This window comes from Ostrinia nubilalis, chromosome 29 (assembly GCF_963855985.1).
Source record: "Ostrinia nubilalis chromosome 29, ilOstNubi1.1, whole genome shotgun sequence".
Lineage (NCBI taxonomy): Eukaryota > Metazoa > Arthropoda > Insecta > Lepidoptera > Crambidae > Ostrinia > Ostrinia nubilalis.
In genome coordinates this window covers 2,554,029-2,578,791 of record NC_087116.1, presented here as the reverse complement: position 1 = coordinate 2,578,791, position 24,763 = coordinate 2,554,029, and the positions used below count along the sequence as shown (strand labels likewise).

General features: G+C 38.3%; 1 protein-coding gene across 2 annotated transcripts in view; it reads left to right on the top strand.

Moving 5' to 3' along the window:
* Positions 1-1,594: 1,594 nt before the first annotated feature.
* LOC135085664 (P protein-like) overlaps positions 1,595-24,763 on the top strand; it is a 66,353-nt gene continuing 43,184 nt past the window's right edge. Inside the window, exons 1-2 of one of the 2 annotated variants that reach the window (XM_063980451.1) lie at positions 1,595-1,759; positions 23,034-23,356. In XM_063980451.1, the coding sequence (XP_063836521.1) occupies positions 23,155-23,356 (202 nt within the window). In that variant the 5' untranslated portion in view covers positions 1,595-1,759; positions 23,034-23,154. Of the gene's footprint in view, positions 1,839-23,033; positions 23,357-24,763 lie in introns of both variants that reach the window. The other variant, XM_063980450.1, reaches the window with a different exon arrangement.

The following is a 24,763-nucleotide window of genomic DNA, read 5'->3' as shown; positions in this document are numbered from 1 at the left end:
TTCGTTGCGGGTCCAATGACAGTTTGTGGTTTAACTTTCCCACAGGACAAACTTGGCCTTCACTGGTTGGGTTATTGGCGGTCAAGCTGTAGATCCTGGCTACACAGGAGTTGCAACAGTGGGAACGAGAGGTGGGAATAGTCCCGTACTATAGAAAATTCAACCCCTAAGGGGGTAAAACGGGAACACGCGGACGAAGTCGCGGGCGGCCGCTAGTGACATATAAAAGTAGCTCTAAAAACTTTATTTACACAAACTCATACATAGTAATTAAAGCATTAAATGTTTGTCTTCTTTACGATTATAATGTCATAATATTACATCACTCTATATTTCTAGAACGCTCTTATGGCTCAGTGGTTAGACTTAGACCCTGAGACTCGGAGGTTCTGGATTCAATTCTTGCAAGGAATATAAGAAATGTTTGGATTTTGGTTAGGGATGATGCTGTGTTTTGTAGGGCATGTTCAAATTAAATTATTTGATTTATTTGAAACAAATCAATTTTTCAATCGCGAAAACCCTCATTGAGAAATACAACAAAATGTAGGGTTTTTAAGTACTCGTTTGTTAGCAAGAATTGTTATAACAATTATTCTAATCTAGAATATTCGATAAAACTTGAATGCTAATAAAAACTAGGTAGTGCCTATTTTCTGGCCCAAATCGAATTCGCTTCGCTTAGTCACTGTCTACCAGACCATGATGGCCGTCAAAATCTTATTGACTTTTTAGTTCAATTTTCATTCTGTTTTAAAGGAATCTTTGGGGCTTATTATTCCCACGGAGACGTCCCGTTTTTTGCAGGTTCTTCTTTATGCAGGATCCCGTTTTCTAGTACACGTGTTTTAATATTAACGTTCACACGAACATCCCGTTTGCAGTGTCCCGCGAAAAACCGATCCGTTCGAATTGTAATCCGAATTTTAACCATACATTGTGTGTTCATACAACAGTCCTGTTAGCGGGTTCATGCAAAACTGTATGAGCAGCAATATTTTAAGAAATATAATTGCTTTTCGAACTTATGATAAAATGATGACCGACCTTATAAAGGTAGCAGGAAGGCGCTGGATGCAGGCCGCTACCAACCGGTCATTGTGGATCATTGGGGGAGGCCTATATTCAGCAGTGGACGTCCTGTGGCTGAAATGATGATGATGATGATAAAATGATAAGGTTCTTTTGTATTTTAAATGTCTAGCCAGTTCCATAAAGCTACTACTACATAGGTACAAAGTAACTTTTGCCCTCGGCTTCACCCGCGTGAAATTTTATCTGTCACAGAAAAACCTTAACTCACGCGTCCCTGTTCCAAAAACCGGGATAAAAACTAGCCTATGTCCTTTCCCGGGACTCAAACAATCTCTTTGCCAAATTTAATCAAACTCGTTACTTTCGCAGTTAATAATATGGGGTTCGTTGGCTTCAAGTTTTGGTGACTAATATACTTAAGTAGCCAGTGCCAAATAAAGTATTAAACTCTTTTACAAACATGCTAGTGTCAATATTAATTAGATTCTTATTCCGCCTTATTCGCCTACATAGATAAGGAACGCGTTGATAATGCAGTATGAATAGCATAGTCAGTTCGCGCGCGCGCATCCAACCGAACGAACGTTTGCGTTCTATTCTAAATTTAATTCAAATGTAAACAAGGTGACGCGCTGTGATTGGGCCAAAACTTTTGTTTTTTTCCCCCTAAAAGTGTTGTGGCCAGTGTTGTTGTATTTTTTTATTGACAGTTGTGTTCCAAAAAGTTTGTGAAGTTCTTTGTTTGTTGTGGCAAATACAGTTTGTATTGATTGTGATAAAAAACACGGTGATAATTCCACAAAGTGAGTTATTTACTTAAAAACAAAGAGGTTGGGTTTTATGGCACAATTTAATATGTTTTGAGACAAATAAATACTTTTTTCTGGGTTTTATGGCACAATTTAATATGTTTTGAGACAAATAAATACTTTTTTCTATCTATCATGGTAAATAATATACCTGTGTTGACATAGTTAAGAGATGCAAAAATTCTCGAACGTACGATAGGTATAGCTCTAATGATTTTATGCTAATTATTGTATCAATGGTGTATGTAAATGACTCAGGCGCGAAACAAACAAAACACAGACATAGGTACTTGAAATACCTAAACTCTGTAAGAAAAATGCTAAAGAGAAAAGGTCAAAAGATTTTTGTATGTTTGTATTGAATAAGCTCCGAAACTACTGGGCCAATTTGAAAAATTCTTTCACCATTAAAATCCGAACTTTATTCTGTTGAACATAGGCATATTTTTTTATATGTTTGTTATACCTACAAATAACTATTGAAAAGTTATTTATTTATAGGTCAACGGGAAAAACCACGAAGGTCTTTTTCAACAGTAAATACGTGACTGAATTATCTTTTTGTATGAATCTTTTTAAGTACCTACTTATGTAACTAAGGTCAATGTAATTTAAAAAAATATATTACTTACTTACAGCCACCAATATTTTGTTACTAGCTTTCCGCCCGCAGCTTCGCCCGCGGTGAATTTTGTCTGTCACAGAAAAACTTTATCGCGCGCGTCCCTGTTTCAAAAACCGGGATAATAACTATCCTATGTCCTTTCCCGGGACTCAAACTATCTCTATGCCAAATTTCATCAAAATCGGTTCAGTGGTTTAGGCGTGAAAGAGACAGATAGACAGACAGAGTAACTTTCGCATTTATAATATTAAAAGTATAAGAGTATAGATTCAATCACTGTTGTTAAGTCTGACATTTAGGCCGAGTTGCACCATCTTACTTTAGCTTCAACAAACGTCAAAAATCTGTCAAACTCCATACAAAAAACACCGGTCATTGTGATTATATTATTAGTCATTGCTTCAAATAGTTCGTGACACCCAAAGTAGCCAAAAGATCGCAACACGTCTTTGTTGCAGTTGGAATAAGGTTGTGTTGTCAACTTTTTGGCCACTTTGAGTGGGACGAACTACACTCAGCGGCACGGAATTTGGCCCAAGCCTAAACACCCAGATATGAAGCCAAATAGGTGTTGTATACCTAAGTTTCGTGTGCCACGTTTAACAGAACATTTGTTTTTGTTAATTTAAGAGTGAATTTAAGAGAAAAATGCGTCTGTTTAACTTTTTTGACTCAAGAAACGCATTTCGTTGTTGGAGCGTAAAGAGTACGGGTAAGTTTAAATTCGATATTAAATGTTGTAAGGGTTTGGCGTTTTGTGTTTTGTTTTTAAATTAATCTTAGGGTTATTCTCGTTTCCATAATTTGAGAATAATGCCCATTACTCCAGCTCAAGTTGTTCAAATAGTGATGCTTAGAAATCAAGGCCGTATGCAGCGGGAGATGGCTGATACTTTCAATTTATGGCGTACAAACTTAAGATACACGTTAAAAAGGCATGACCAGACCGCCTTTTACACAGGAAGACCAAGACGTGGGGAATTAAGGTGTATGTCAGCGCGCGATGACCCGATTATCGTGCTTGCAATATCAAGAAATCGGGTTCTCACTACGTTTGAGATACGTCAGCGTTTACAAGCAGCAAGCCCAGTGAATGTCAGTGAGCACACAATAAGAAGAAGGATGGAGGATCATAACCTGCATACTCGAAGACCAGCTCGAGGACCAGAACTTCTCCGATACCTTCGCGAAGTGCGACTTACGTTTTCTAGAGAACATGCAAATTTGACTCAAGGCTAATGGAGTAAACTCTTTATAAAAACTGTCTGTTTGCGTAGTAACTCTTCTCCGCATCTTCTCTATACACTTCCACGGCCGTCTGGAGCTCATAAGGTGACTCTGCAATAATTGATCCGTAGAACTTTACTCCATTCTCAGATCATAGAAAGAGAATAGATATGAAGTCGCGCGTAACTACAACGAGAACCAGTGTCCCCACATTTCCCCCACCACAGCTCCCACACACACATTCAACTGTGTAAAAACAAAGCGACTGAGAGTCTACGACAACATGTGCAACCGGCTTAAAAGTGCTGTGATTGGCCAGAAGGCGTGCCTTATGGCCAATCAATGGCCGCGTGATGTGACGCACACTTTGAAAAAAGCAATTAGAGAGAAGAAAGATAAAATGGAGTCGATAAGATATCGATACTTTAAATCCTGGGGGCAAGGCTCGAAATTGGTTTAAAAAATGCTTGTATGAAAACCTTTTTATTATTATACGTTATTATTATGTTCTTTAACGATTTTTGCATAAAGGAGTCAGTTACATTTTGTATGGACGAAAAACTCAGAATCAATTATTGGGACTAAATGAAGTTACCTTATATTAATTTACCCCAACCAAAGCTCAATGTCGTTATCGATGGAGTATAGAAGTTATAGACTGACAAAGTTTGTATGAAAAGTCATGGGTTAAGTAGGTACTTGCGATTTTTACCAGTATTTACAATATTGGTAATATATTATTATTTACTTTAATAATAATAACAGGATCACTGTAATTATTATTAACTACTATCGCGCATTAACTTTTTAATTATGGCGAAATTCGTACCGCCTATGTTTATCAAAAATAATGCCTATATTAGGCTTTCAACTAGCTCTTATAGTAATTACATAGTTGACAGTTACTAATCCCTTCTACTATTGTTATTGTTTTTGTAAAAACTTAAAAATCGCAAGCAACTCATGATTTTTTCATTCAAAATTAGAAAATAGAAAATAATAATTTACTTCTATTTATCGATAATAGGAAACCGTATTAGAACACGAGCCCTGCACTATGTTACGACCGGCACATGCGGCCGTACTGTGTATTTTCACGCGTCAGTGGATATCGGAAGAAATAAAATACATTGCGCAGTAGTTACGCATGACATAAAGTGGTTGCTAACTAAATCGTCAATGTACAACGTGTTTGAATTTTTATCACCACTAATTTCGATATCGCAGTAAATGTCACGGCACTGAATTCGTTCGTAAAAATGTTTAGTTTTTTTTATTTATAAGCAAAATACCAATGGATTTGCAATACCTACTTACATGTGGTAAATGACTTCATTGTTCCTGTAGTTCTTCGTTTCACTTATGTTATTGCACGTTACGACGCATTATCCAACAATATCGGAGAACATTTCCTCAGTACGACTGACTCGCGACTAACCTGGCGTCGCGGGCGATGTTCGTTTCTGGGCATATCGCGGAGACACGCGCCACGCCCCCGTTTCACATCTATTCCCTTCTATGATCTGAGACTCCATTAGCCTTGCGTCCAATTTGCATGTTCTCTAGAAAACGTAAGTCGCACTTCGCGAAGGTATCGGAGAAGTTTTGGTCCTCGAGCTGGTCTTCGAGTATGCAGGTTATGATCCTCCATCCTTCTTCTTATTGTGTGCTCACTGACATTCACTGGGCTTGCTGCTTGTAAACGCTGGCGTATCTCAAACGTAGTGATAACCCGATTTCTTGATATTGCAAGCACGATAATCGGGTCATCGCGCGCTGACATACACCTTAATTCCCCACGTCTTGGTCTTCTTGTGTAAAAGGCGGTCTGGTCATGCCTTTTTAACGTGTATCTTAAGTTTGTACGCCATAAATTGAAAGTTTCAGCCATCTCCCGCTGCATACAGCCTTGACTTCTAAGCAACACTATTTGAGCAACTTGAGCTGGAGTAATGGGCATTATTCTCAAATTATGGAAACGAGAATAACCTAAGATTAATTTAAAAACAAAAAACAAAACGCCAAACCCTTATAACATTTAATATCGAATTTAAACTTACCCGTATTCTTTACGCTCCAACAACGAAATGCGTTTCTAGAGCAAAAAAGTTAAACAGACGCATTTTTTTATGAATCTAGCCTCTTAAATTAACAAAAACAAATGTTTTGTTAACATGTCACACGAAACTTAGGTATACAACACCTATTTGGCCTCATATCTGGTTGTTTAGGCTTGGGCCAAATTCCGTGCCGCTGAGTGTATTTGACACTGACTGTACTAAAAGGTTTTTGTCTTTCTTAAGCCTAAAAGTAACTAAACATCACCATCATCTTACCAAATAATGTGGCCATAACAACAATGTTAACAGCATTGTTGTTCGGCCAGAACTTTGTATATGAACCCGAACACCTGCGTCCATACAAGATCCCTCCTGCCAACATACAACACCTTGCAGGAGTTTATAAAGATCGTCCGACCGGACTTTGCCACCACCCAGGTCTTGACCAACCACGGTTATCATAAGGAATACCTACATTGTTTCCACATCGTCGCAGATGACCGCTGTCCCTGCGATGACCAGACTCCACAAACTTGGAAACACCTCTTAACACAGTGCCCTAGATTTGCTTCAGCCCGATATAACCATGAAATGACATTCCGCTTGCTAAATATCAACCCATATAATCTACCAGACATAATTAGAAAAGAAGACACAGCAAAAAGCTTCAAAGCCTACATTACCTACCCATATAGTCGATCACCTAAAAGAATTTAACCAAACTTAAGGAACTAACAAATTACAATCAACATAATTCACAAACTAAATCATTGCACTGCAATTGGAGTACTCCACTAGCTTCCATTGCATGTGTATCTCAATAACACTCACTAACAAACAAAAAAAACAGTTCCAAACAATAGGGTTGAATTTCTGATCATCACATTTTCCATCAAATGAGATGCAGGCCAAGAGCTTCCCCATTTCTGAATAAAAAACGAATCTCGTGTAAAAAATCGCGTGATAACTATGTATTTTATAACACACCTAAAACCCACCTTTTCGTGACATACCCCATACAACCGTGACCTTAAAACACCCCTAACACAATTAGTGCTAATCGGATAGGCCGAGGTTCGAATCCCAGCTAGCATTGGTTTGAAACCAGTCTAGATTCTGTTGGATTGAAGAGCTCTTCCTTCAAGGTAGATCTTACAAAGTTGACTGATGCCCGTTTTCCCCATTAAGCCCTAATTTTTAGATTACTCATATGGTAACACATAACAGGAATTTTGTTTTCATAGGGGTCACTTAAAAATTAGGGATTGATGGTGAAAACGGGCATGAGTTTCTTGCGCTGCTTCTTCTCAGCACAGACCCCTAGTATGAAAAACTTCGTCTTCGAATCGTTTGCGTATTCGACAAAATATTCGTCAACCTTCGAAATAAGCGATAACGTGACAATTTTGATTCACAAAATAAGTTTCGTGCAATTTCTCATACTAAGTTCACTTTACGACACGTTCACAAGGGCGCTGTTAGTTTTCCTACTAAATCTTTTGATGGCGATTCGAATAAGCAAACGATTCGAAGTCGAAACTTTTTCGTGCTAGAGGTACTGGCCCAATTTGAGAGGCCCACACATGGGATGCCGCCGTCTATTTGCAGGGGTCGTAAGATCTATGGCCCTGTACGGAGCACCCATGTGGGTAGACGCCCTAGGAAGGGAAAACATCTCGGCTCTGAGGAGGCCACAACGCATTATGGCCAAAAGATTAGTACGCGCATACAACACGGTCTCCCGTGAGGCTGCGTGTGCACTGGCAGGTACTCCCCCGTGGGAGCTAGAGGCAGAGGTGCTGGCAGAGGTATACCACCGAACCGCTGCCGCGAGGAGCAGCGGTAACCCTCCAGCACCTCGCGAGGTCGAGCACTGGCGTGAGGAGGCGCGCGAAGCAATCATCGATGAGTGGGCAGACTGGCTAGCAGAGCCTAGCGCAGGACACCGCACAGTCACCGCATTGCAGCCCTGTTTAAGACAATGGCTGGAGGCACGAGAGGGTCCTCTCACTTACCGGATGGTGCAGGTACTGACCGGACATGGCTGCTTCGGGAAATACCTGCACCGCATCGGTCGCGAGAGGACCACCGCGTGTCACCACTGCGATGACCCGGTAGATACGGCGGAGCACACGCTTGAGGTGTGCACCGCGTGGGCGCCGCAACGAGCCAGGCTCCAAGCGGCAATCGGATTGGACATTACACTGCCGGCAATGATCAAGGCCATGGTTGGCAGCAAACCAGGATGGGACGCGGTCAAGGCTTTCTGCGAAGCTGTGATTGCCACAAAGGAGGCGGCGGAACGGGAAAGGGAGGAGGATCCCTCTGCCGATCCCATACGCCGCAAGAGGGTGGGCCAGAGGCGGCGGGCTTTTGCGCGCCGTCTCTGATAGTTAAATAGGAGAGGACTGATAAGCGCCAGTCGACAGGCTCTTTACACCTGTTGACTGGATCTTATTGTAAATAATTGTTATTGTAAATAATATCTTATTGTAAATATATTCTGTATGTTTGTATAGTTCTGTACATAGTATGCGCGAAAGCGCACTTGATGTCCGTGGCACAAAAGGTGGGTCCGCACTGCTGGACAAACTGGGCATAGGCGGAAATCGGGACAAGGTTCGCTATACCGGCATTTCCCCTATGCCCAGAAAGAAGGACATTCGTGGTTGTTTTAGTGGGTAGGCCTTGCCCTTCTGGCATGGAGAGCCCCACATAATCCGTCGCCTGGCCACAGCGGCGGGTATGCAGTTTTATGCATTTTTTCCACGTACAAAAAAAAAAAAAAGGTGTTGATCAGTATGGAGATGTATGAAAGACACATTACACCGATTTGATATTGGCCGATTCTTCATACAAATGTAGAATCGGGGCAAACTATCGACCAACTAAAAGTCGGTGGTCTGCGCCTAGTCTAAGACTACAGATTTGGTACATTTTTTGTGAAATAAGGCATGAAACTTAGCGATATTATGAAATTATAAAGTCAAAGCCAAACTTTATGAAGGTCCAACGTTCTTACCTATGTTGGGAGCATGCGCTGACAAACTTTCAGCTTCTAAAAAATAACCTAGGTCTGGCATTCACTGATTGCTCTATATCCACTGTGGCCTAGTGGTAAGACACGTTCGACACCTGTCTCAGACCCAGAGGTCTCAGGTTCGATTTCTAGGTAGGGGCAAAAAAATGTCACTCAGTTTGGTTGAGTGGGGCTTGTTTTAAACTTCTAAGGCCCAGTTTTTTTATTCTTAGTTAAAATAACTATTTGTTAAATTTTGTAGTTTCTGAGACTTGAAACTTGTAGTTTCTGAGATTTCGTGATGAGTGAGTGAGTCAGTCAATCAGTCAGTGACCTTTCGCTTTAATAGGCAGTTGTGATAAGTGCGATATTAAAACAAAAATGTATTTAATCATTGTGTTAACTGTACAACTTCCTAGCAGTAACAATGCGTGGGCGCATACCTTCGTTATCGGTTGTAATCACTGCGCTTCATTATTTTTATTTATTTACAGCAGTTTTATAATGACGAACCGCACATATTTTATACTAGCTTTCCGCCCGCGGCTTCGCCCGCGTGGAATTTTGTCACAGAAAAACAATATCGCGCGCGTATTTGCTCACCGTTTAGACCTGCCCTGGACTACGACAAACATTTTAAAACCAAAATCAGCTCAATCGGCCCAGCCGTTCTCGAGTTTTAATCAGACTAACGAACATCAATAATAATTCATTTTTATTTATATAGACTAGCAGCCGCCCGCGACTTCGTACGCATGGACCTCATTTAACCCCCTTAAGGGGTAGAATTTTGCAAAATCCCGTCTTAGTGAGCACCTACAAAAACTTTGTTGGCCGTTTGGTGTAGTGGTTCAGAACGGACTACTATGCCAAGTGGTCCCGGGTTCGATTCCCGATCGGGCAGAAATTGAAATGATGAATTTTAGTTTCTATGACGGATCTGGGTGTTTTCTATGTATTATGTAAGTATTTACAAAAAAAATTATTTAAGTATATTTATATCCGTTGTCTAGTACCCATAGCACAAGCTTTGCTTAGTTTGGGACTAGCGGCGCAGTGTAAAAATGTCCAAGGATATTTATTTATAATTTATTTATTTAAATCCCCCTTAGGAATAATCTGAATCGGTTCAGTAGTTTTAAAGGGTGCTTACAAACAAACTCACAAACTTTGCCTCTTCATATTATATTATAGTTAGTGTGAATTACTATTGTTAAGTTCTCAGAAGACTGTTACACTATAAAAGATGTTGATTCGTAGTAAAAACATTTTTGCTAGAAAATAGCACTTATAACAATGACCTAAAGTGCACAATATTTAGCTTGAAATGCCATTATATGACTATACCTACTTGCGTTTGCCCGCGGCTTCACCCGCGTAAAATTTAGTTTGTCACAGATCGTCATAAATTATAGCCTATATGTTATTCTCGGCTATAAACAATAATAGTGTAAAGTTTCATCAAAATCCGTTCAATAGTTTCTGCGTGAAAGAGTAACAAACATGTTGACATCCAGAGACATCCATACAAACTTTCGCATTTATAATATTATATAAATTAGGCTGGTTTTAGTATCACGCGGACTGTCAGTGCGGATCGCTCCGCACAGCTGATCTGTATGAACTGCTAGGGAGCGGGCGGTTCCTCCGGACCGCATTACTCTAAAATGCTCCCTAGAAGTTACAGATTGGCCCTGCGGAGCGGGTCCGCACCGGACGGCACTAAAACCAGCCTTAGTAGGATCTTTTTTATGGGCTTGTTGACACGTCCAAACCATAAGCAACCTTGCAATAATACTCCCACGGTTGTCTTTATGTTACTCTATCCTTATAAAGGCAGGCAAGGCCGAAACTTTAGGTTTAAACAAATATTTTGCCTTAACTTCGGTAAGGGACGATTTGTTTAACGAGAGCTTTATATGGCTACTGTTTACCAATAATAGGGTCAAGTCACCTGTTAGCGTCCAAACGACGAAATAAAAATATCTACTAGTCAGTAAGAAATTAAAAAAAAAATTAAAAAGAGACATACCTAAGCTACCTCTTAGGTGTACCTAAGCGTGTCTTTTGAAGGAAAACCACAAAAGGAAAATGAAATACCTTGATCATATTTTTTTAACCGTGTAAGTTCTGGCATAGAAATTCTATTATGCCGCTTCTACCTACAAGACGTCATAATAGACTTCTAAGGGACATTTCGAACATCAGGCCTCCCCAACCCGTCTGGCCAGCGTGCGGAGTGTAAGCCAAATCCTCCATTTGCCTCTAGTAAATTAAAAGAGCGTGTTTCTGTGGTGGAAACTCAATGACCTGATGACTGCCGTAGGCTGAAATGATGATGATGACGAATGATTTATCTTTTTAGATAATAATTATAATTACTACTGCTCCTTAGCAGATTGATTACAATTTTATGCATTAATCGTCACATTTTGCGTCAGTTATTTCAGAAATTTCTGTAAAATAATTTTAAAAAAATCCAGATATTTTCTGAAATTTCCATAAAATTCTTATAAACCTTTCCGCATTCTAAAACTTAAGTACACGTGAAATACAGTTAATGGCAGTTTAAATAATTAAGATAAACGCAATGCTCACACATCCAAGCCCATTCATTCATACACACTTACACATAATAATATGTTGCTGGTAAACTGTGAATTAAGTTGTTCCTCAAATTGTCTGTATTAATTTTGAATTTTTTACTTGAAAAAAAAATCCATTGGCTTATGTGGAAATTGAAAACTGCTGAAAAAAATATTTACCTAATTAATACAATTTTCTTCTTTAAAAAAAATGGGAACGTCTTTAAAGACCAAAGAAAAATAATATCCCTAAATTGTTCCGTTCTGAACTAGTATTTCTATTTTTGCGCAGTTTAACATTTTCTGGGACACCGCACACATTAAAAACTTCTAACGCGTAGAGTAACATCTGAAGACAATGACAACAACAAACCAAGTCACAATTTTAGCATCTAAAAATACTTCATAGCCTTGAAAACCCAATCTGTTTTCAATTAGCTTCAAAATTCTGTTGATTTAAAATAAAATGGACAAATCGAGTTTTTTTAACTTTGGTTGGCTTTTTGTAAATTTGGTGTTGGTGTCTTCATCTCTCCCCACTGCAGGAGCACGACCCACTCTAATTTACCAGAGGCAAATGGAGGATTTGTCCTACACTCCCCACGCTGGCCAGACGGGTTGGGGAGGCCTGATGTTCGCATTTTGTATCGCATAACGTGCTGAAAAACATCGCTGCATTATACTTCAGACAGAGAACAAATGCCCGTTTCATCATAAATCCCTAATTTTTAAGTGACTCCTATAAAAACAAAATTCCTGTTATGTGTTACCATAGGGGTCGCTTAAAAATTAGGGATTGATTGTGAAAACGGGCGTAAGTCCCTATGTTTACTAACAAACGTTTTGCTAAACACTGTCACTTATCACGAGTGCGACTCGTTCCTGTTTTATTGTAGCGTGTCGTGCCAACTCTGAGGCAAGTGTTTATAAATAAACATGGCAGACAAATAAACTGCTGTTTATGCAGTTGGGAATCCCGGTACTACGTCTGAGACATTCCTACACCTAGGCCTGTTTTCTGAATTGAGTTTTTGGCTTTTTTTTTTTGCTTTGTAGTATGACATTTTAATATTGAATTCTTCCTTGAGTAAAATATGAAAACGTTTAAGTATGCTGTAGTTCTCAATTCAAAAACTGGGCGGCAATTTTATTTCATCGCTTAAGCTGTAGTTCTCAATTAAAAAAAATAGGCCTTATTCTATGTTATTATTAGGGTCATATCGCCTATTTGCGTACCTGTTATTTTTTCTTAAATAACTTATAAAAGAAAAAAAAACGTGATATGTAAAAGAAAAACTTTTTTTAAAAGGACATTAATTAATTCATCGTCATCATTTCAGCCATAGGACGTCCACTGCTGAACATAGGCCTTCCCCAACGTTAATAATTAACACTCTTCAATAAATACTTAACACCCACTTAGCCTTTTTTTAAGAATATCCGATTCCCCACTTGTGCTGCAACATAACATCGTTATCAGAGTCACGTGCGCCATTAGTATGGAGCTGGTGTAGGAGTGGTTGTTTGTTTACAAGTCTGATGCATGTAGTGGCACAGTGGTAAATGGTGCAGTAAGCCCGAAAGAAGTAAAAAAACTGCTCAAAAATAATATCGGCTAGGCAAAAAAATCATTAAAAAAAAGAGCTTAGTACCTAACAAAAAACCGCCTCAACAGGTTCGATGTATTAGTAAGGATAGTGTAACTTAATCACGATTCATCATCATGAGTCATTTAATCGTTCAAATCGCCTTGTTACGCATTAAAAAAAACTCCACACAGGACTTCTCTGCAAAATCTGTACTACGGTCGAAAATATAACATGCCTTTTATTCGTTTTTTTTTATTTATTTGTTGTTTTTCCCTATTTGTGGTTTTCCTTCAATGACAGGCTTAGGTATTGCGGCTAAGGGAGTCTCCTTTGAGATAAACTTAGCTATTTTTATTTCTTATGAATTAAATCTGAATCTTAAAAAAAAACAAAATATTTCTTCAAACAACTTCTTATTAAGTCAGTTAAAAATTTCATTCTTCAAAATTTTTATTACATACTTCATAGGTGAATTGGTTTTTCTTTCAGGACTAAAATTATGACTTTTTAAACAATTTTTTCGTTAGTAAATATACTTAATTCAGTTAGTTTATAATTTTGTCGTACTAATTTTATATCTATGAAAAAAATACAAATAGAGTATTTTCGCCTTATTTTCATACGACAAAAAAGACAAACAGAGTCTACTGACTGTAATTCTATTTATTAGTCACACAAGTACAAAAAGCTGCCTAGAAATGCAGACAGACACTGCAATAAAATGACACCAGAGTAGCAATAAGCAAAAATACGTTTCAAAATAAACAATTGGAATTTTCCATTGAAGCTAGACACTGCGTGTTCAAGGAGATCAATTAATTGAGATTTTAGTTTCAGGGTCTGTTTTACCTCCTCTATCTAGACTAGAGTGGTACCGGGTTCGTTTTCCAGTGAGGACAACATTTTTTGCTCGGTTTGGTTGGTGGTAGCTTCCACCACCATCGTACCTAAGTTTAAGAAAGCTCTTGGCCTGCATCTCATCTCACTTGATGGTAAGTGATGATCAGGCCGAAGGTGGAAGCGAGCTTCACCCGGAATCCTCAACCAGCAACTGACTTTCTTAACCTTTTATGTAATATGTGCAAACCCGCGTTATGACTCAATTTTTATTTTACAGGGTGTTAGGTAAATGGGTAGGTATATGAGAAGACACTAGCCCATGTTAACATGGACATATAAATGGTATGGTGAAGTCAGAAAATTGATATATTTATTTTAATTTACATACAAATCGGATGTAATAAAATTTATATTGTATGAAAATTAAAAAAAAAATTATATCAAATTTCTCACTTCACCATACCATTTATATGCCCATGTTAACATGGGCTAGTGTCGGCTCATATACCCATTTACCTAACACCCTGTATATCTCTTCTAATTATACTACTCTTAAGTTTTTGCCCACAAGTGACCTTGAACGATGTAACAAAATCTCAATTTACATATCAATACAAGTAAATACACGTGTATGTATGTATTTTTACGTGTATGTATGTTTTTTAGTCGGCCGTTTGGTGTAGTGGTTCAGAACGGACTACTATGCCGAGAGGTCCCGGGTTCGATTCCCGGCCGGGCAGAAATTGAAATGATGAATTTTAATTTCTGTGACGGGTCTGGGTGTGACTTTGTATAATATGTATGTATTTAAAAAAAAAAAAGTATATAAGTAGTATATCCGTTAAGCTAGCACCCATAACACAAGCATTAAGTTGCTTACTTTGGGGCTAGCTGGCGCTGTGTGAAATTGTCCAAAGATTTATTATTATTATATTTAACATGGAATGTGCATGGAACCACATAATTATCAGCCAAAACTAATTGAAAACAATGGAATGTGACTTATATTCGCAAAGATTTTTTTTACAAACAACTAGCTTTCCGCCCGCGGCTTCGCCCGCGTGGAATTGTGTCTGTCACAGAAAAAGTTTATCGCGCGCGTCCCTGTTTCAAAAACCGGGATAAAAACTATCCTTTGTCCTTTCCCGGGACTCAAACTATCTCTATGCTAAATTTCATCAAAATAGGTTCAGTGGTTTAGGCGTGAAAGCAAGACAGACAGACAGAGTTACTTTCGAATTTATAATATTAGTATAAATAAATTTTAGGGTTCCGTATCAAAAAAATGATTTTAATTATCATCAGGTCATGTGGTATCCCTTACAAGGAACACGGCCCTCTCCAATCCCCCCCCCCCCCTCTAAAAACTAAACTGTTGGCTTGAAAAATCTGGAAAAAATCATAATAATAAATAGTGTTTTTTATGAACTTTCAAGGAAAACTATAACGGTTAAGATAGATCAGTTAGTTTCAGAATAATTAATAGTCGTTTAACTGATATAATATTATAAAATATCATACCTCATAAAAAATCCTTAGAAGAGAATATCCTTATAAGTGACTTTATGGTAACGACGGACAACTACGGAACCCTACACTGCGCGTGGCACGACACGCACTTGGCCAATGTTTTAATACAACCTGTGTCATAGAAATTATTCCGTATTTTTAAACATTAAAGCCTACAATCTATAGTAATACAACCGAAAATTAAAATGCGATCAACTGAACGGTTTACACAGCACGAATTTTGGGAGAAAAATAAAAGTTAACAAAAACAAAGAAGGATTTTTTAAATTAAATTCTTTTTTCTTGCCTCTAAGTAGGAAGACCCCTTACTCTAGCAGTGAACTGCTATAGGCTGATTGATGATAATAATAATAATTATCATCATCATCATTTCAGCCACAGGACGTCCACTGCTGAACATAGGCCTCTCCCAATGACTTCCACATCGCACGGTTGGTAGCGGCGGTGGCAATCATATATTTTTTTTATTTATTGTTCACAAAAGGATACACACCAATACATAAAGATACACTTGCCAAACTGCATTACAGTTTGTCGGCAATAGTTCTCGTCCGTAGTTTTCGGGCTCAGTTGCACCAGCTTACTTCAACTGTTACCATAGCAGCAACTGGGTGTTTTTTGTATGGAATTTGATAGATTTTTGAAGATTATTAAAGTTACAGCAAGATGGCGCCACCCAGCCTTAAGTATTCATTGTATTTCCTGCTAATTACTACACTATATGTGATTTGTTCAGTGATCGATTTATTGTACAAAATCACTATAATCCTGACAACTGAGTTCAGACTTAATATTGTGCTATGTTGTTGTGTTAATTGTACCTATTGTTATTGTTTGTTCTCTGTAGCTGTGCCTTATATAAATAAATAAATAAATAAATAAATAAATAAATAAATAAATAAATAAATAAATAAATAAATAAATAAATAAATAAATAAATAAATAAACTGACAGACAAATTACATCCAGTGTCATCCAAAATCAGTTTCGTTTGACAGCTCGTGGTTGTTGCTATAATCCGTAGGAATAATTACTTTATGACGTTATCTAACTTGAATAAATTTTCCGTGGGAAGTATCAATATGTTTACAATTTCTTTTAATTAGAATTCCGCTATCTTAGCAATTAACGGAAATGTGTCACATAAACACAACAATATTATGTTTGTGATAAAAATTCAACATTTGTTCAGTCTGTATTAATGTCAATTACTGATTACTGATATCTTGTTCCGACAAAGAAAAAATACTTAACTAAGTACATAAACTATTTAATAAGAAAACGGAGCACTGTGGCACTTTCATCATCATCATCATTTCAGCCATAGGAAGTCCACTGCTGAACATAAGCCTCCCCCAACGATTTCCACAATGGCCGGTTGGGCGGATGTTTTTAAGTTTTTATGCAGAGGAAAAGTAGAAAGTTTCCCGAAAAATCGTGAAAACTAATATCCACGAGGGCAATAAATAAAGAAAAATAAAGAGAATGAAAAACGCATATTACTTAACATTACTTAGGTACCAAAAAAAACAATACAGAGTAATTTTATACTGGAAGTTTTTTTTACTGTCTGCAAAAGTTCAACTTACTTTACCAAAATGTATGAAACAGCAGATTTTTTTCGTAATTTCAGAGTTCATCTCATAGTGAAAGTTGTTCATATTCATGGGTAGAACACGCTGTAAAAAAATCCAGACGGTAGAAAAAATACCGGTATTTTTAAACAAAATATTTTCATTCTGTTAAAAAGCCGTCACACTATCGGGCTATGTAAATCCACCCTAAAAGTCATTTAAAAGTATTTTACAGTAAAAGTCATGTTCTCAGTTCTCACCTGCTCATTAGTTTCTTGTATGATGCAATCTCTTATCTTAACCATAGGCTATTGTATTGATTTTACGATTTTGGGTACAGTTGTGAACAAAATAGATTTGTTGAATACTTATTTTGTTTCATCATCATCATTTCAGCCATAGGACGTCCACTGCTGAACATAGGCCTCCTCCAATGATTTCCGTAATAACCGGTTGGTAGCGGCCTCCATCCAGCGAATTCCTTCCCGACCTTTATCAGGTCGTCGGTCCACCTTGTAGGTGGACGTCACGCGCTGCGTTTTCCGGTGCGTGGCCTCCACTCCAGAACCTTGCTGCTCCATCGGCCGTCAGTTTTGCGTACTATGACGTGTCCTGCCCATTGCCACTTCAGCTTACTAATTTCTTTAATGCTAATTTCACTAGCTCTATGTATATGCCATGGTTTTACATTATTTACCTAGTGTAAACTATTATTTCCTCGTAATATAATATGTACTAAATGATGAGTAATGGTGAAAAGATGGCTTAGACGTGCGGTTTTGTGGTCATAATGTCAGAGTTTATTAATATTGACGTATAGTTTAGGCATGCGGTGACATTACTGATATTGATAGGTATAGAATACTAGCTTAAGCATGCGACTCTTCCTCCATAAAGTTAGCTTAGCATCTTCGTTCGTTCGTTTCAGCCAAATGACGTCCACTGCTGGACAATCCTATCCATGGATTTCCATAACGACCGGTCCTGCGTTGCCCGCATCCAGATACTTCCCGCTACCTTCACCAGATCGTCTGTCCACCTAGTGGGGAGTCTGTCCACATGTAGACCGACGGTTATGTAGCACATTTGTTTGTATCAAATTGAGAGGATTTGAAGTGATGTTACACTATTTTGTTTCACGAACACTAAATAAAATTTACATTCACGTAATGCGGGACTATTCCCACCTCTCGTTCCCACCGCTGCAACTCCTGTGTAGCCAGGATCTACAGCTTGAGCGCCAATAACCCAACTAGTGAAGGTCAATTTTGTCCCGGGGGAAAGTTAAACTATCATTAGACCCGCGACGAAATTAATCAGAAGAACATAGGAGGAGTTCGAAGTATGTAATATGTAATATCTATTAAGTACCTAATATTATTTTTAGCTAAAAACGGAAAAATACTGAAAAGACCTGAACTTAACCCTTCAAAAACGAGTCCGATTCGAACTTAGCCAGTTTTCACTTTTTCCAACTTCAGCTTTTGGTGGCGGCTGTACCTATTTTCACTATTTTCACATAGCTGTCAAGCCAGACGGGTTACTTTCACATCCATATACGCTCACAAGTTAGAAAAGTTGTCTTTGAGCAAGAGAAAAAGTATTTAAATTAGTTAATTGAAATTGCGATGAATATTACAAAAGTATTTACTTGTAGTTTTTGAAGCAATGTGATGATTAATAAATTAAATGCTAGCTGTGCCCGCGACTTCGTACGCGTGAAAATAATTATCTTTACCTACTGCTCCGCCCCTATTGGCTGTACCTGTTGAAACATGTTGAACCTGATTGTTTTTATCTGACATCTGTATTGTACCATGTTCCTGTGCAAATAAATGAATTTGAATTTTGAATTTGAATTTGAATTTGAATTTGAATTTGAATTTGAATTTGAATTTGAATTTGAATTTGAATTTGAATTTGAATTTGAATTTGAATTTGAATTTGAATTTGAATTTGAATTTGAATTTGAATTTGAATTTGAATTTGAATTTGAATTTGAATTTGAATTTGAATTTGAATTTGAATTTGAATTTGAATTTGAATTTGAATATACTGTGTCTAAAGCCTTCCTCGATAAATGGCCTTAACACAAAAAAAATCACGTGAGACCAGTAGTTCCTGAGATTAGCGCGTTCAACCAAACAAACAAACTCTTCAGCTTTAGTCATGGATAATGGAGTAAAGAAAACTACTGCAAAAGCGGAAAATATTATTCTAACTATTTTCACGCGTACGAAGTCGCGGGCATAGCTAGTAACATAATATTTCTTCCCGTTAATAAGTATATCATTTCCTCAATGATAACGGTTGTCAAATAAATAGAAATAATTCAGTTAACCATTTGTTGTTATGCAATAATGTTCATCGCAGTTTCAAGTGAAAATATGAACAATTTGTGAAAAATGGATGACATTGAGTTGGATACAACATTTTCCATATCGAGGTATGTATTTTGTATCTGTTGTGTGTAGTAATTTATTTATTATTGTATGTATTAAAAGAGTTGCGTGCCTTACTACCTAATTTCGGTCTTAACAAGAAATACTTTATTGTGTGTGGAATTTATGTTTTTCCCTGGATTTCGACCCTCCATTTCAGTAGTTTAACCGTGAAAAGTAACAGACAGAGTGATCTTTGCATTTTTAATATTATATGAATTTATTTTCTACTAGCATTTGCCTGCGGCTTCGCCGGCATGAAGTTTGGTCTCTTGGAAAATCTTTATCGCGCGCGTGCGTCCCTGTTTCAAAAACCGGGATAAAAACTATCCTATGTCCTTTCCCGGGACTCAAATTATCTCTAACCAAATTTTATCAAAATCTACAATGGTTTAGGTATGAAAGCGTAACAGACAGACGTACCGCGTACTTTCACATTTGTAATATTAGTAGGGAAGTAAGGACAAGGAAAAGTTAAATCATTATGAAACAAAAATACTTGCTATCCATTTTCTTCAGTAACACCTACGCTTAAAACAGTAATACTAAATTATAGGCAATTTCTGTAGACTCAATAGTTCCTTACAATTACTCATAATAAGTAAATAAATAATTACCTATGTTACTCAGTCAGTAGACATTACGTATGACCTATTATTTACACAACAAAAATAGAGAGAGAAGTCCGAATCCACACAAATAGGAAAAAAAATGATTAAACCTTTTTTTAATTCGTTTTTCAGTACAAACATTTTCACGTTTTTCTTCATCATCATCATCATTTCAGCCACAGGACGTCCACTGTTGAACATAGGCCTCCCCCAATGACTTCTACATCGCCCGGTTGGTAGCGGCCTGCATCAAGAGCCTTTCCTGCTACCTCCATCAGTTCGTCGGTCCACCTTATGGGTGGATGCCCCACGCTGCGTTTTCCGTAACGTGGCCTTTTGCTATAGGCCTCATAAAGAGCGATTTTCTTATGAACAACTAATTTATATTTCTCACAAAGTAGACACTCATAACCTAGCATAAAAGTAGCAGGAAGCCAGGAAGGCGCTGGATGCAGGCCGCTACCAACCGGGCGATGTGGAAGTCATTGGGGGAGGCCTATGTTCAGCAGTGGACGTCCTGTGGCTGAAATGATGATGATGGGAATTTCGGTCTGTCATATAAATGTTATCCCCCTTTTTCAAGAATATTATCCCCTATCCTTATTAATATACTAGCGGCCGCCCGCGACTTCGTACGCGTGGATCCGTTTTACCCCTTTAGGGGTGGAGTTTCGTAAAATCCGTTCTTAGCGGATGTCTACACCCTATAAGGAACCTGGCAAATTTCAAGTTTGTAGGTGTTATGCCTGAGATGTCGTGATAAATCAGTTTGTGGTATTTCGCTTTTCTCCTATACTAGCGGCCGCCCGTGACTTCGTACGCGTGGATCCCGTTTTAGGGGTTGAATTTTGCAAAATCCCGTCTTAGTGAGCACCTACGTTCTAAAAGGAACTCCCATCCCCATGCATTGAGACTCCTAGCACTTGTAGTTTCTGAATTTCGTGATGAGTGGGTCAGTCAGTGACCTTTCGCTTTTATAGATATTAGATAGGTAGATTAGTGTAAAAATTTAGATTATTGGATACTTTATAGGTCTCTCTGGCTGCCATTTTCTGCTTTATGCAAATATCCATCGCAAAACCTGCTTTTAACTCGTCGCAAAACCGGTCCGATCTGGTTCAGACTGGTTATAACGAGTTCAGTGCACCTAAACGCCACTTTTCAAATGTTTACTATAGTTTCTTATCTCGGAGGTTTTTTAGTGTATTTTTCAATGATAGCCTTGAAGGGTTGTTATTTGTTTTTGTTATTGTTTTTTTTTCTGGTGACCGTAAAATCTGTGATGATTCATGTGAAAGTTTATCGTTTGTTTGATAATTTTATTTTATAATAAATCGGCGATAGGAACTTACGTTTATTTTTTTTTCAAACCCAAACATAAGACTAAGTTGCACCATCTTACTTTAACAGAAACTATAACCTTAACCGGTGTTTTTGTAGAGTTTGGACACAGTTAAAGTATGTTAATACTCACTATTACACTATAGTTAAATTAAGATGGTGCTATCCGGCCTTAGCTTTGCACGAGGGGTTAACGGGACTATTAGTAATTTGTGCAATACAAAAATTTATATTGCTGAAAAAATTTAAAAAGCTACTTTGTCGGTCAAAATATCGTAATTCCGCCAACCACTAAATAAGTAATGTAAAGTTATTCGTAACTTTGTGTCAAAGAAACATAATTATGTGCATAGTACTCAATAGCAAATGCAGTACCTAAATAACATTTTATATACAACTAGCTTTCCGCCCGCGGCGTCGCCCGCGTGGAATTTTTTGTCACTCACAGAAAAACTTTATCGCGCGCGTCACTGTTTCAAAAACCGGGATAAAAACTATCCTATGTCCTTTCCCGGGACTCAAACTATCTCTATGCCAAATTTCATCAAAATCGGTTCAGTGGTTTAGGCGTGAAAGCAAGACAGACAGACAGACAGAGTTACTTTCGCATTTATAATATTAGTATAGAAGTATAGATATTCTAGATACATTAGGTGTTTATTTATTTAATAATCTAGAAGAGTACTTACTAATAATATAATGCGAAAGTAAACACAATTTCTTTTCTTGCAAGTGGTAGAATGAGTGAAGTTTCTTATTAAAATTATTTATAGATTCGGAAAGGCCGCTACCAACCGGGCATGGAAAGCATTTTGGGAGGCCTATGTTCAGCAGTGGACGTCCTATAGCTGAGATGATGATGATGATGATGATGATAATGATGATGATGATGATGATGATGAGGAAGCTTTTAAATTGTAACGTCTTTTTTTAAACACCATTTGATGATTAATATATTGCACAAAATTACATTAATTAAATATTTATAATGGTCCTTAACTAAAGGGCCTTATGAGTAAGAGTATTAGTCCAATGTCTTTAAATTTAATTAACTAATTAGGTTTTAATGAGAGCGACTCATTAATGATTACCCTTTTATAGAGCCTTTTCTCTAGCATCAGTCATTCAAAAGTAGTTGAAGAAATCAGTTGACTTTGAATATAATATTATTTGTGATCTTTAAAGTGTTTTAGTGCGAATATTATACGTTGTTTTGTGGACTCTTATAGGCGCGTTTAAAGACTTTAGCACGTATAAGTGTATTTTTTCTGCCGCTTATACAAATATAAGCTTTATTGCTTCTTTAAGCACAAAAGGTGTTTTAGTGCGAATATTTTACGTTGTTCTGTGGACTCTTACAAGTGCGTTTAAAGCCTACAACGCGTATAAGTGATTTTTTCTAGCTCGTATACGATCTTAAGCTTTATATCAGAAGCTTAACTAACTCGTGGAACTCTAAATGGTCGCATGAGACCGCGGTAACAAGTGATTTATATTGTATCTTAATTCGGTGATACTTGAAGGACTAATTTACGCGTAGTATCATTTCTTTAGCGAGTCGCCAACTACAAAACTCTCAAATTCTTCCTTGAAGACGATTTTAGTAGGCGACTCGAGGTCGCATCGTTCAAAAATAAGGGTAAAACCTTGCCAAAACCCATCCTCTTTGAAATCTAACCGCGAATTCCTAAACGGAACTTGTCACAATCAATCACTGTCAAACTGTCAAATCAAACCTTTTGACCAGCTCCCACCAAAATCTAATGTTTGAAATCTAAAAGACAAAATTATGGACAAAATTAAAACCGTGCCTCTTTAAACTCGACATTGGCGAAAACTGTGCTTCAAATAGGCCCCAAATATTAATAATGGACAAAATTGTGAAGAGTGTGAAATCTTGGACTGATTCGAATAGGAAGGCCAGCCCTGACCTGACGAGGAGTCAGTACTCCTTGGTGTCGAATGGAGAGCTGACGGCAGAAGCGGTGCAGCTGTGGATCGGTCTGCCTGCTGAAGTCAAGTATGACCCGTCCCTGGCGTCGCTAAGGCAGCTGTACGAGAAGGAACATGGTGAGTCTTTTAGTATAGTCTTCTTGATGTTTATTGTCCTTGGTGCATGTCTTTTCATGTTACTAAACCTTTGTTTAGCCGTGTGGTGACGGCAGAGTAGAATACATTTGTCACCAACCCCTACTCTTCCGACGGGTGTCGTAAGAGGCGACTTAGGGAGTACACACACATCAAACAGAGAACGGGCAGCAGCGCTCTCTGAAAAACATCAATCTTTTAAACTGCGATCTCCAACCCGCCTGCCAAGCGTGGAGATTATGGCAAAACCCTCCACTATAGTGAAGGAGGCTCATAGTTCAGCAGTGGACTGTAAAGGGCTGTTGATGATGATGAAACCTTTGTTTGCAATGGAGGGAAGTCGAACCTTAACTTTGAACTCCTATGTTCTTCTGATAAATTTCGTTGCGGGTCCAATGGCAGTTTAACTTTCCCCCGGGACCTTGACCTTCACTGGTTGGGTTATTGGCGGTCAAGCTGTAGATCCTGGGTACTCAGGAGTTGCAGCGGTGGGAACGAGAGGTGGGAATAGTCCCGTATATGGTCTCCTGCTCCCTGTTTCCTCGTGGTAGGACTACCAGAAAGTCTATACAGTTCCTCATGGTCCTATTACCTATCACTCACACTGAAAACCAGCGCCGTGGCCTTCGTCACCGTGGGCCACGGCATATGCTCAGTGGGGTCCCGTTGCAGTGGGCATCTTGTTGGTGAATGGGTGGCACTGCTCAGTTTACTCTTGTTTTTTTTTTCTTCTTCCATTATTATTTGTGTTAATTGCCTGTATTTGTGTGATGTTCATTGTAATAAATGTATCTTTCTTTCTTTATTATTGTTCTTTTGCTTGCTACGCGATTGTCTTTTACCATTTGGATTGATGTGAAGCTTTAGATTAGCCTTCAAGACGTAGCACACTTATCAACCCGGAAAGGGATCGTACCGTATCAACTCGAGGCGGTCAGTATTCTTTGTATGAAACTCCATACTGCAACGCACACTTAATCCGCACCGTAACGTAAACGCCTCGCCTCGCGGTTGACAGCGCGCGAAAGGCGATGACAGCTCGCGAAAGGCGATACGGTGTTGATCCCTTTTCGAGTTGATAAGTCTGCTATGGCCTTTAGTGTTCTAGATGGTAAGACCACATTACTGATTCTCCCGGGTTTGATTCCCAGTAAGAGCATAATTTTCTTGCCTCCAACTGCCGAAATAAGTTGAAATGCATTGCTATTAAGGCTTGGTATTTCTGCTAAAGTAGGTATTTCGCGCTGTCAAAATCTGCGCGCGCAATACTTCGCCGAAGACAGCGCGCCAAAGGGCTCTCGCGGCTACACAGTATAGAAATACGCAGTTGGTTAGGTTAGGTTGACTTCCTTCCGTTCAAGCGTCACACTCACAGCACTTTCTAATACA